Below are 12,374 nucleotides of genomic sequence, written 5' to 3' on the forward strand. Positions count from 1 at the left end.
ATCCTGCCGACAGACCGAGGAAATTCCGACGGAATTCCGACGCCAACGGCTAGTTCGTCGGAATTTCCTCGGAATTTTTAAAATCCCCCAACGGCTCTCCAACAGCTATAATATATCCTCGGAATTCATGGGTTTTTTCCGAGGAATACATTTTTCCTCGGTATTCCATAAGAATATTCCGACGGATTAATATTTCCTCGGAATTCCGTCGGTATATTCCGAGGAAATTCCGAGGTAACCAAATTTTGTGTTTCCTCGGAAATTCCTCGGGATATTCCGAGAATTTCATTTTCTGTCGGAATGTCCGTCAGAATACCGTTGTTTTCTTGTAGTGCGTAACTTAGCTTAGAATGATCGAAACATCAAACAAACCAACCAAAACGTGAGAGCTGAGAGACGATATGGGATCAAGAGGCGACTCAGACGATCAGTTCACTTTCGATACTAACTACACGACACCAAATACGTTGGACTTCGAGACTCAACAAGTTATAGCTAGACTTGGTGCTGCTGATGAGATTGCTAGTCAAGTCGTTGATGAAGGTGTTAACGCTGGAGAGAAGCTGAGAAGCAAAAGAAATCTCTTCAGTCTTGTTGATTTAGAAAAGGATTCTGATGTTGAAATCACTCCAACAACCCAAACGACGAAGCCTCGCAGACAAACCAGTTTTGGAACAGCCTGCAGAAACCCATGATCCAATCCACACTAGATGTTGGTAGTGGCTCATCCAAGCAGGCGTGTAGTCAGAAGAAGTATGTTCCTGTGAAGTCGGTGATTCGTGAAGGGAGAAGAAACAATGGCTTGTCTAAAGGCTCCGCTAGTCAGTCTCAGAAGAAGATGAAGAAGAAGAATATCGAAGAGGACATACCGGAGCTTGAGGATGAACTGGATGAAGAAGCGTTTGATGAGGATGAACTTGGTGAAGAGGAAAATGAAGAGAGGCAACGATCAGATGTGTGGAAAAATTTCACGGTGGTCCATAAACCCATTGGAAAGATGAAAGTTGCATGCAATCATTGCAGGAGGGAGTATGCATGGCATTCCCACTCGCATGGAACCAGTGGGTTGAGAAGGCATCATTTGAGATGTAAAATGTATCCAAAGAATGGAGGAAAGCAGCAGAAACTCAATGCCGAGGAGAAAGTTGTGTCTCACAAGTATGATCATACTGTGTTCAGGCAACTGGTAGCTAAGACAATAGTCCAACATGATCTACCATACTCGTACGTGGAGTATGAAAAAGTGAGAAACACATAGAAGTATTTGAATGCTGATGTCCAAACCATTTGGCAAAACACAGCGAGAGCTGATGTGTATCGATTATATGAAAGTGAGAGAGACACGCTGAAGAGAGAATTGGCTAGTCTTCCTGAACGAGTAAGAGAGAGTGTTAAGTATGTATTGTCATCGGAAACGCGTGAAAATTTGTTCCACAAATGTGTCGAGGCTGCGGGTGTTGTAAAAACTGGCGGCTAATACTGGATGTGCTGAAAAGATGGAACTCGACTTACTTTATGCTTGAAAGAGCCATCAAGTACTGTAGAGTATTTGTGAAGTTGGAGACATTTGATAAGAAGGGTTATAAAATGGCTCCCACAGCTGAGGAATGGACAAGAGCTGACAATATCTGCAGTTTTTTGGGTCCGTTTGCTGTGATCACAAGCTTGATGTCTAGTTTGAACTACCCGACTTCGAACTTGTATTTCTATCAGGTTTGGAAGATCCATGATTGGCTTCGAATGAATGAGGAAAGCGAAGATGAGATTGTCAGATACATGATTCCACCGATGAAAGAGAAGTTCGATATATATTGGGATGAAGTGAGTGGTGTTTTTGCAATGGCAGAAGTCTTTGATCCAAGGTTTAAGCTTTCCATTGTTGAATGTGTTTGGGAAAGCTTGACATGAGTACACGTGATGCAAAGTTAAAGAACTTGCGTGAGAAGCTAAATATTCTGTTTGAGTCATACGACAAAAAATTCAAGAATAACTCACCTTCTACAGAGCCACGTGAGACTGTTTCACAAAAAGCTTCTGCAGCAGGGTCAATGGGACTGTTTGGGAACTACGATATGAGTGTTTATTAATTTTTAAACCTTTTGTTCATTTCTCTTTTCATTTCTTTTTTTTTATAACTTTCTTAGGATTTCTTTTCATTTCGCAAAGTCAGTGGCGTTGTAAGAGGAAAAACACCTCTAGAAGCTTATCTTGATGAACCACCTTTGGACATTAATAATTTTCAGAGCTTGGACATCCTCGATTGGTGGAAAGATAATGCGCATCGGTATGGTGATCTGGCTGCAATGGCATGTGATATGCTAAGTATTCCAATCACAACGGTGGCTTCGGAGTCCTCCTTTTGTATTGGATCCAGAGTTCTTAACAAATACATGAGCCATCTTCTCCCAAAAAATGTGCAAGCTTTGACATGCACTAGAAATTGGATCAAGGGATACAAATCTTATGCACATGGTAAATAATTCACATTATTATTTCTTGTAGAGTACCATTATCCCTTATTCCTTAATCCTAAGTAAATGAAATTTCTGATATTTACAGATGAAGAAATCGATAGTGATGGTGAAGAACAGAAAGTACCATCATTTGAGTCCATTGTCAATGGGGAAGATGAAAAAGAGCAAGCTTGAATTGTTATCTTCATTTGGTGTTTTTCTTTTTTTACAATCTGCTTCATCTTGTTTTAGTTGCTTGGTTTTGTTTTGACTACTATGATTTGGTGTTTTTCCTTATTTAAATTTGGTTAAGACTTAACATCTCATCTTCTACATGCACTTTAAGATTTGGTTATGACTCGATATATGTATATGTATAATAAAAGCTAAAGAAAATTGATACAGATCCTCATCTTATACATGCATTCTTAGTAGAGAAAATAGACTTCAAGAACTGATATGAAACGAAATTGACTACAAGAACAATATATAACAAATTTGGTACAGCTTTAATAGTAGATGAGGTTAGATATGTAGTATAGCAGCCTGAAGCGTCCTGGAGCAGCATGCAGCGTCAAGAAGTGTCATGGAGCAGCCTGAAGCGTCCTGGAGCAGCATGCAGCATCAAAAAGTCTCTTGGTGCACTCTTTGGCGTCCAGCCCGCGGGACGACCTGTAAGGGACTGTGCATTTAGGGGGGCGGGATTAGGCCAACCTTTTGGAGACCGCAGCCCGCACGGGCCTGACTCGCTGTAACCCGCAAGAAAGAGAGTCCGCTACGGTACGGGACGGAACAACCCGTTTGACATTCCTATTCGGATTGAACATTTTGGATTATCGGATATTTCGCTATAGAGGTATAGAACCCGTTCAAGTACTTTTGCATATCAGGCCAGGTTCAGTTATTTCGGATCAGGTTCTTATATTTTAGATGTTGAAAAAAAATTCATTCTTTATTGCTAAAGTGTCTTATGCATAAAATTTACAATTGATTTTAAATTTTTTAATAGATTAGATGATTGATAGGTTGGAAACAAAACTTTGTAAATAAATAAAAAAAACTAATCTAGTTGTTATTTTGAGAATATGAATGCAAGTTGATGCATGAAACAAGAAGCTTGACATGTATTTTAAATGAACAACAAATCACTTTGTCTACAGCTATGGAGGTGATTGGTTGTGGCTGTAGATGCTCTAGAAAGCCAAAATTTAGTTTAAAGTCATATATGTCAACCAATCAAGTTTTTTTTTCTTTTAAAATCGACAGCAAAAAAACTTTAGAAAATTAAAAAATGACTGTAAAGAACTTTATTTCTAGAGCAATTAAATCTACGGATTAAATTCTACAGCCAAAAATATAAAACTACAACACTTATTAATCACCCCCTATATGTACATTATCTGATCTTGACCATATACATTATACAACATCAATATAAATATTTTGAATAAAAGCACAAGTAAATTAGGAATATAGGTTTAGGTATACATGTGTTCGTTTATTTCGGATATCCATTCGGATTCGGATTCGGATATCTATTCGGATTCGGATATCCAATCTCTCCTAACTCAATACATGTTCAGGTATTTTGTTAGTTCGGTTCAGATTTTTCGGGTTGGGTTCAGATTCGGATTCATGTGTCGGGTAAAATGCTCAGACCTAGTTATTGAGATAAATTCATACCTCTCTACAAAAAAATGTGTAAATAAAATTGTAAATCATGCTAAACATTTGTAAAAAAATATATGTAATTGTAATTACTATAACATTATATATAGTATATGATTATTTAATTATTTTAGTGGCCAATTACTATATTTATAGTAATTAGGAAAATTTTATATATTATCAAAATTGCATTAATATTTATTTTGAAAGCAAATCTAATTAGGTAATTGAGTATAAGGTGTGAGCAAAGGTATCTCACAACCTTTTGCGAAAGTTCTAACTGTTCTCATTTCGGAGTTAAAAGACAAAGGACATGAAGTTGTGAAAGGGTTCATGAGGAGTGTGTTGAAACTTAAGATATTGGACATTGGGGCTTGTTTTTAGAACAAGTCTTCATTCTTATTTGACTGAATTTGGCCTCTAAAATTTGAGCTAATGACTTAAAACAAGTGCTTTGCGGGAGGCAACTCATGGTAATTTTTTATGTTTCTAAAAAAATACAGGTGCATTAATTTCTAAAAAAACATTTAACATAATTTATACTATAATATTTTATAATATAGTGGAATGGGTTACATTTAATATTCTTACGATTATAATTTTTTATGGTCTACTTCATTAATCATGTAATATATTAATCAAATAACATATGATTTTAACAAACAAATCAATTCTTTTAAATTATATGAAAATTATAAAACAAAATATGACCAACGCGAGACATATTAAAAGATGTATTACTCTTAGTTTGTTAAAAATAAATAAAATAAATGTAAAACACATCAAATAAATGAATTCTTCTATTTTAAAATTTTGATTATTATTTAGTTAAATTTATATACATTTTTAATTTGACGATATAATATTAAAAACATAAATATTTTTTTATGAACTTCTGTTATTTCGTAAACAAAATACTATAAATCAATGCAATACATAGTAGTAACTCGCCTTAAACTCGCTACTTGACTTGTACCCGCCTTGAAAATTCAAGTACTCGGTGTTGTCAAAGCAAATAACAAGTCAAAAATTTTCATTACTTGCAAGACCAAGTCAAGTATCAAATATCATTATTATATTTACTACTTAACTCGTTACTTGCTTCATTATACAATGCTTATATATTAAAATATTCTTATATTTTTTATTTATCTTTTTTATAATGTGAACAAATATTTTGTTTAAATTAATTCACATTTTATTTTAAGTAAAAAATACACAAAACAAATTTTCATGTCTATTTCTGATATAATATAATTTAGTAAATAGTTCTTAAATACTCAGAAAAACTCATAAATAGTTCAGTTCACGAGTACTCGTAAATATCAAGTAGTAGAATGGGGAAGTAACTTGCAAGTAATTTATTTTTGATTAAGTACTCGAAATAGCAAATACTCATTTTTAACAAGTCAAAGTACAGGATGAAAATTTTATTACTCGTGCAAAGGCAAGTAAAGCAGAAAGTAACCCAAGACTTTATTACCTGTGCCCAGCCCTAACATATAGCAATGCAATAGCGAACTTTAATACTTGAGCCCAACAAAATAAACCAAACTAGAAGGGAAAAATGTCGGTCATGAGATTTTCACATTAAAAACATGTTTGTTTTAAGTTAGTTAGGTTGTTGGACTTAAAATATAGCTTGAAACAAGCGGTTGCTACTCTCCGGTCATATGGTTCATTTACTCCATTCATTATATAATAATCAATGGAACTAAGCAAAATTATTCCTGTTTCTAAACCCGTATGTCGTTTGTCATATCCAGATGACCCTCACAGCCTTTGCCAACGATTTGATCCACCACTCTCGGTGTGCTTCAGCTGCAAAGGCCAACACTTGGAGAATAGAAGGTACTATTACTATTGTGCTACTTGTGATTTGGAATTTCACAGAGGTTGTCACTTGTTTCCCCCCGAAATCAAACACCCTTTTCACCTTCTCCACCCTCTCACCCTCATCTTCTCAGATCCTGATTTTCAAAGCTCTAGAATCCCCATTGACTGGCCTGATTCATCCTCTGAGTCAGATGACTATGATTCGTATGAAGAAAACCCTGGATCATATGAAGGCCATATTGTTAAATGCAATTATTGTCGGAAAAATCTTCAACCAGAAGAGTTTGGAATGGCATACTATCATTGCTCTACCTGCAATTTCAGTTTACACAGGATTTGCGCGTATATTAGACCACCTCTCGCTATTGAAAACCTTAAATGCCATGACCATACTCTTACCCTATTTCCTAGACGAGTCCCTTTGCCTTGTGATGCTTGTGGCTTCTCTCTTGACACTCCATTCTTTGATCATGTTTACTCATGTTTGCTTTGTAACTACATGGTCCATAGAACATGTATTTACTTACCTCGTGTCATTAAGATTACCCGTCACCCACATCGTCTCTCTTACACTTCCTCCATTGTACCTTCCTGTGAGCTAGCTTGTGGAGTTTGCCGCAATACCGTTGACGTCAACTACGGATCATACTCCTGCACCAAGGGATGTCGCTACGCCCTCCATTCCAAGTGTGCAACAAACAAAAAAGTGTGGGATGGGAAAGATCTTGAAGGAGTTCCTGAAGAAGAAGAAGAAGAAATACTTGAGCCCTTCCTGTGGATTGATGAAGAGACGATACAACATTTCAGTCATGATCATCACCATCTAAAGCTTCGTCAGGATGGTGGCAGCCATGAAAACAAGTTTTGCGAAGCCTGCACCCTTCCCATGACAGTTTCAGATCGCTTCTATAGTTGTATAAAGTGTGAGTTTGTCCTCCATGAAACATGTGCATCCCTTCCTCGGAGAAAACACCATCCCGTACACAAACACCCGCTCACCCTCTTCCATCCATCCTCTTCTAATCCTCACAAGGTTGAAAGGAAGTACTACAGAGACGGTTTCTCCACGTGTGATGGTTGTACTCGTAATTGTTGTGGCTTCATATACAGATGCAGCGAACAGGATTGTGAGTTTCAGCTAGATGTAAGATGCGCTTCGCTTCCTGATCCTTCAATCCATGATTGCCATCCACCTGATCACCCTCTCTTCTTCAATTTCACCAGTGGGTCCTGCATGGGTTTCGAGTCTGTTGCATGCGACCATTGCGAGTACTTAGAATGTATTCAGTGTGAATCCTTTTTGTGTCTTCATTGCGCTACTTTGCCTTGCGTGGCTCACTACAAGCACGATAAGCATCCACTCACTCTTTGCTGCGGAGAAGAAGAGACGAGAGATCTCAAATATTGGTGTGAGATCTGTGAAAATAAATTAGATGCAACCAAGTGGTTTTACACATGCGACTCTTGTAGAGTCACTCTTCACATTAAATGTTTATTGGGAAAGGAGGTCTACTACATGAAGCCGAACCATATCATCAAAATAAATGGCAAAAATGTTGATATTGAATATAACAATGGCAACACAAGACCAGTGTGTACAAAATGTGGACTTCGTTGCATATACACATTGGTATACAAGTGTGAAAATGAAATATTCTGTAGTCTGTCTTGTTTATTCCAGCCTGGTTTGCCCTTGGGATACCACTACTACATGACGAGAAGAATCATGAGGATAAGGGAAACAGAAAAATTAGAAGAAGAGGTTGAGGTGGAACTAGCTAACCAATAAGAATAAGCTGAGTGAAAGAGTCAAGAGTCAAAGTCCAGTTGAATTGTTCATTAGCTATGCAGTTTGATTGTGAACTTGTGTGTGAGTCGAATTCTCTGCCGTACGGTGTGGCTGAAAAACGAACGGTCTTGTGTTTGTAATTCTTCTGATAAATCAATAAATAAGGATTGTTGCTTTATCAATTCTTTAATAGATTGAAGAGAGTGATAAAGGTCTTCTGAATGACATTGCTGCAGTGATCACAATGAGGATAATAATTTCTGTAGTAACAGTTATCTAGAGTGCAGAAACCAGATCAAAGTGTGTCGTTCGGACCTGCAACATTAACTGCTCAAAGCCAAGGAATGATCTAAAGTAAAGGAAAAAAAAAAAAAAATGCTAGTGAGGGCTTTTCTACGGAGCATGGTGGCTATCGGAATATATTCTCCGACAAGGATTGCTTGCTTAATGTCGGCAACAACACCTCATCCAAATCTTGACCACGTGTACTTATGTTTGGTCGGAACACATAAAATGGATCAACAAAATCTATGAATTTTATTTCTTGCAAGCATAATGACTTAACCAAATCAAATCTCTTCGACAGGTAATTATACGTACTACCATACTTAGGGGCTGGTATTCAATACAGAATTGAATGGAATTAGAATGAAGGCAGTTAATTAAAGTCTGAGAATCATTCTATGGAATTAGGTGATTCCGCTAAAATGAAAGTGGATTTATTTGGCAGTTACAAAGTGGAATCAAATAGAATGGTTTGAAATAAATTTTTTAAACTCTTAATTTTACTTAAGTAATGCTTATGAGTTTTGTGGCAACCAAGTGTGGCATTCAGATTAGGTAGAATCTTTTTTTCCACGGTCATTTTGCTCATGCTCCCATTTTTGTCACGCCACCCTTGCTTAATACCGTCAACGAGAAGTCGAATCAACATCGTCGTTTCTCGAACATTCCAAAATTCATATGCTCCTATCACCTTCTCTTGTTGTGAATCTTCCGTCAAATTTTTAGTCAAATGACATTATATATTTATTATAGCTTATGAATATTCACTATATATTATTAATTATATAATATATATTTATAGAAATACTATTAGATAATTAATTGTTACATATCTTAACGTGGATGACTATTTGAGATATGGCCAAAAGATAAAAGAAATTCTCCAAAGACGTGTCAATACTGTTTGAGTTAGATCAATAGGTTTCTCTTTTTCATACAACTAATTCTAGTCAATACGTTTCCTTTTCCATACAACAAATATAGTCAAATGTATAATTTATCAAAGACGTGTTTTGAAACAGCTATACACTAAACGATAACAGTCAAGCTTACAACTAATTTTATAAACAAAGAAGTCTAGATATTTTGAAACGGAATAAACTTATAAATTTTACAGAAATTGAGAAAAAAATTGCAGTACTGAAAACAATAACTTACATGTTATCCATAGGGGCGATAATGTGATCGTACGGAGCAGTCAGACTTGAAAACAGTAAGATAGCTGCAAAATATAAACGTAAGTGAATGACAAAACGATACTGCTCGTGTCTGTTACAAAAAAGAAATCCTGCTCTCACGTCTGACTGTTTGTTACAAAAAAGATAGTTGCAGGGTGATTTTTCTTATGAGACAAGAATATGTTTCTTATGAGTTACCTTTGAAGAAATACTGCTCGTGTCTGTTACAAAAAAGAAATACTGCTCGTGATTAGAAGGTAGTTGCAGGGTGATTTTTCTTAAAAAGCTGCATGTTTGTTTGGTTGTGTTTTACGCTAGTTGTTGTAAACAATTTATATAGAGAAACTTGTTGAAATCTTTGAGATGAGAAAATGATACCATTTAAAAATAGATTTGATATTCAGAGAATCTAGGTAAACAAACTCTGTTTTGTTACCATCGTTTAAAGCTCAACCGTAATCTGTGGAGAATATTTTGAAAGAAACAGAAACTTGGTTCCTATCGGTTAAAGCTCAACGGCTTTGATTTTCCTTTGCTAGATTTTGTTGCTTGATCTCAGCAACCTCTTTGATTATTTCCTCAACTCTATCAAAATAAACAAAACCATTATGTTTTCATTTGATTATTTCCTCAACTATATCAAAATAAACGAAACATTATGTTTTCAGAGAATGGTTCACGTCAAACAAACAACAAAGTTATATTTTAAGTTTAATCAATAAGATCAAAGATTAGTCCATGAGAGAACATGCCTTTTATCTCCTAAACCTCCTTCATTATCATCATTACCGTCAATGATCCTATTTTTGTTCCATTTCAAAACGAATACAAGTAGAGCCGTAGAGGTCTCTTTATCAACAAAGGACAAAACCTCAGATAAGAACATAGCAGAGAAAAAGATGTATCAAGATCAACGACATGCCGTTGGGTGCTCCTCCTCCTCAGTACTTCCCAATATTGTTTAGATTATTTCTTCTTTCCTTCTTTAAATAACGTTGTCGTCTGCTACAAAAATATCTCAGGCCAATGTATTGTCTGCATATTCGATTGCCTTTTGCTTCACCCTCTCCTCATCACCACCAGATTTCTCATATTCCAAAATCTTCTCGAATAAAAGCTGGGAATGGAAAGCACAAAGGACACCGTACTTTCTCCCTCCTGCCACCTTCTTCTCTCCTCCTTCTTTCCTGGTCACAACCGGAGCAGTTTGCCGAAGACAGCTATGTACTTGGTCAAGACCATAAAGCCACCGTTTTTGTTGCCTTTGAACTCAGAAAAGGATCATAATTTGTGGCGAAGGAAGAATATTTAAAAAAAGGGAATGATGTGCAGGAAGGATTTGAAAGCCACGTAAAAAAGTTAGGATTTGTTTCCTCTTGTTTTTTATGGAAAAGTCTCATAAAATCTATCATAACTTATTTCTCATAAAATCTTTCGGCAGATTGAATAACAGGGGAATTTAATTCTTTCCAGATTCTATTTGACAAATCCTAATCCAATAACAGTAGATTTTAATTCACTTTGTTCAATTCTCAATTGAATAACACTGGATTTCATGTCAGACTTAAATTCCATCAAACTCCATTAAACAACCAAATTCAATAACACCTCCTTAATCAACATCATCATCAAGAACATTGTTCAACGAGTGGTTATAAACTTGACAAATCTCTCGAAGAACTTGGAAGCATTCTCAGAATGAGGGTTTTGGAGATGAAACACATGTCCCTCCTCTTCTTCCTCAACAACTTCCACGTCTCCTTTCCACCCACTCTTCTTTAGCTTCGCCGCGTACCCCAAACCTTGCCGCACAAAAACATCTTTCCCCGCCACCGCAACTAAAACCTTCTCACATCCCAACCCGGAAAGATCCGAGTCGGATCCAACCACGTTAAACAACGGATCATCCGTCCCATTAACACTGTTAGGGCTCACGACCTTCTCCCAGAGTTCAGCGATTCCGCTTCTCATCTCTCTGTCTTGCACATCGTGCTCGTCGACCGGATCTGTTCCCCAGAAAGCCGGATGAACAACCACAATACCTTTGATCTTGGGATCAAGCCTCTCCTTACCGGCTCTCATCGCCATGTGATGAGTCATGTTAGCGCCGGCGCTGTCTCCGCCGATGAAAACTCTACCGAAGTCGGCGTGTTTGTTGATCCAATCTTCAGGACCAGATCCATCGGAGTGTGAGAAAATCCACTCAATCGCAGACCATGAATCCTCATACGACGCCGGAACCGGATGCTCCGGCGCGCGGCGGTACTGGATCGATACGGCGAGGCAGTTAGCAGATTTGACGACGTCGGCTACGTAGTTGTGGTAGATGGGAGAGAAAGGTGACTCGATGATCCAAGCTCCGCCGTGGATGTAGATGAGAATAGGTAGTTTCTTGTTGTTGGTACCGGCGGTGGCTTTGTGAGGGAGGAAGAGACGGACGGAGAGGTTATGCTCCGGTGAGTATAGTACGTCTTTTGAAACGACGTCGTTTGTTTTGTCTAGTGATGTTGGAATGATTTCGGTGCCGGTGAGACGCTCGATGCGACCGTCTTTGTAAATCCTGATGAAGGGAGGATGCTCGGAGACAAGATCAGATTCCATTTTTGGATCTTTGGAACGTGAATGAAATTTGAAGAAGTAATGTAATGAAAAGAGTGGTCGGTGACTTACTTGCTTTGTCATATTATTAAATCATTTAAACGAAAAATAAAACTGTGCTGTTTATTTTTATACGAACACGTAGCATTGATACTGGACACATATCTTTTATATTTTTATTTTTAAATCTAACGACAATGACAAAAGTACTAAGTAAATAGATTGTTTTGGATAAGACCATCGTTATCCCAAGTGCCTACGGGGTTGCTTAACAAAAAACTAATATAATAGTGGGCAGATTCGCGCTTCTTGTTTACACTGTCTGCGAGTCCTACTGACACGTGACGGTCCAAGATTGATTCGTTTATTAATTTTTTTTTTTAATCCAAAAAAAAAATTTAAGCACCCCATTATAAGGTGTTAAGATAATGATGCTCTAATATTTTAGGTAATGAAAGGTGAAACACTGAGCGCGATTTTTATTACGGTTTTGAGCAAACTGCGAACACAACACCAATCACGATAATTTGGAAATGACAAGGTGGGGCGTAATTATAATAGTGTTAC

At 37.0% G+C, this 12,374-nt stretch overlaps 3 protein-coding genes across 3 annotated transcripts; 2 read left to right on the forward strand and 1 right to left on the reverse strand.

Moving 5' to 3' along the window:
* The first annotated feature begins 1,437 nt into the window (after positions 1-1,437).
* Positions 1,438-2,648, forward strand: LOC106344847 (zinc finger BED domain-containing protein DAYSLEEPER-like). The gene is made up of 4 exons (XM_013784148.1): positions 1,438-1,821; positions 1,899-2,078; positions 2,145-2,472; positions 2,560-2,648. Exons 1-4 carry the CDS (start codon positions 1,438-1,440, stop codon positions 2,646-2,648), a joined length of 981 nt encoding a protein of 326 aa, XP_013639602.1.
* Positions 2,649-5,799: 3,151 nt separating this feature from the next.
* Positions 5,800-7,935, forward strand: LOC106343894. The gene has a single exon (XM_013783246.1). The coding sequence runs from the start codon at positions 5,830-5,832 to the stop codon at positions 7,744-7,746; it is 1,917 nt and encodes a 638-aa protein (XP_013638700.1). The 5' UTR covers positions 5,800-5,829; the 3' UTR covers positions 7,747-7,935.
* A 2,915-nt stretch (positions 7,936-10,850) lies between these two features.
* Positions 10,851-11,891, reverse strand: LOC106344848 (probable carboxylesterase 5). Its single transcript, XM_013784149.1, has one exon. The coding sequence runs from the start codon at positions 11,889-11,891 to the stop codon at positions 10,851-10,853; it is 1,041 nt and encodes a 346-aa protein (XP_013639603.1).
* Between the last annotated feature and the right edge of the window lie 483 nt (positions 11,892-12,374).

Source organism: Brassica oleracea, chromosome C5 (assembly GCF_000695525.1).
Source record: "Brassica oleracea var. oleracea cultivar TO1000 chromosome C5, BOL, whole genome shotgun sequence".
Lineage (NCBI taxonomy): Eukaryota > Viridiplantae > Streptophyta > Magnoliopsida > Brassicales > Brassicaceae > Brassica > Brassica oleracea.

Bases quoted from the DNA above. Each gene is read 5' to 3' on its own strand.
- LOC106343894 (XM_013783246.1), top strand. From the start codon at position 5,830: ATGGAACTAAGCAAAATTATTCCTGTTTCTAAACCCGTATGTCGTTTG.
- LOC106344848 (XM_013784149.1), bottom strand. From the start codon at position 11,891: ATGACAAAGCAAGTAAGTCACCGACCACTCTTTTCATTACATTACTTC.
- LOC106344847 (XM_013784148.1), top strand. From the start codon at position 1,438: ATGTGTCGAGGCTGCGGGTGTTGTAAAAACTGGCGGCTAATACTGGAT. The intron at 1,822-1,898 runs GTGAGTGGTGTT...TGTTTGGGAAAG, and splicing joins TCGATATATATTGGGATGAA to CTTGACATGAGTACACGTGA. The intron at 2,079-2,144 runs GTTTATTAATTT...TAACTTTCTTAG, and splicing joins TTGGGAACTACGATATGAGT to GATTTCTTTTCATTTCGCAA.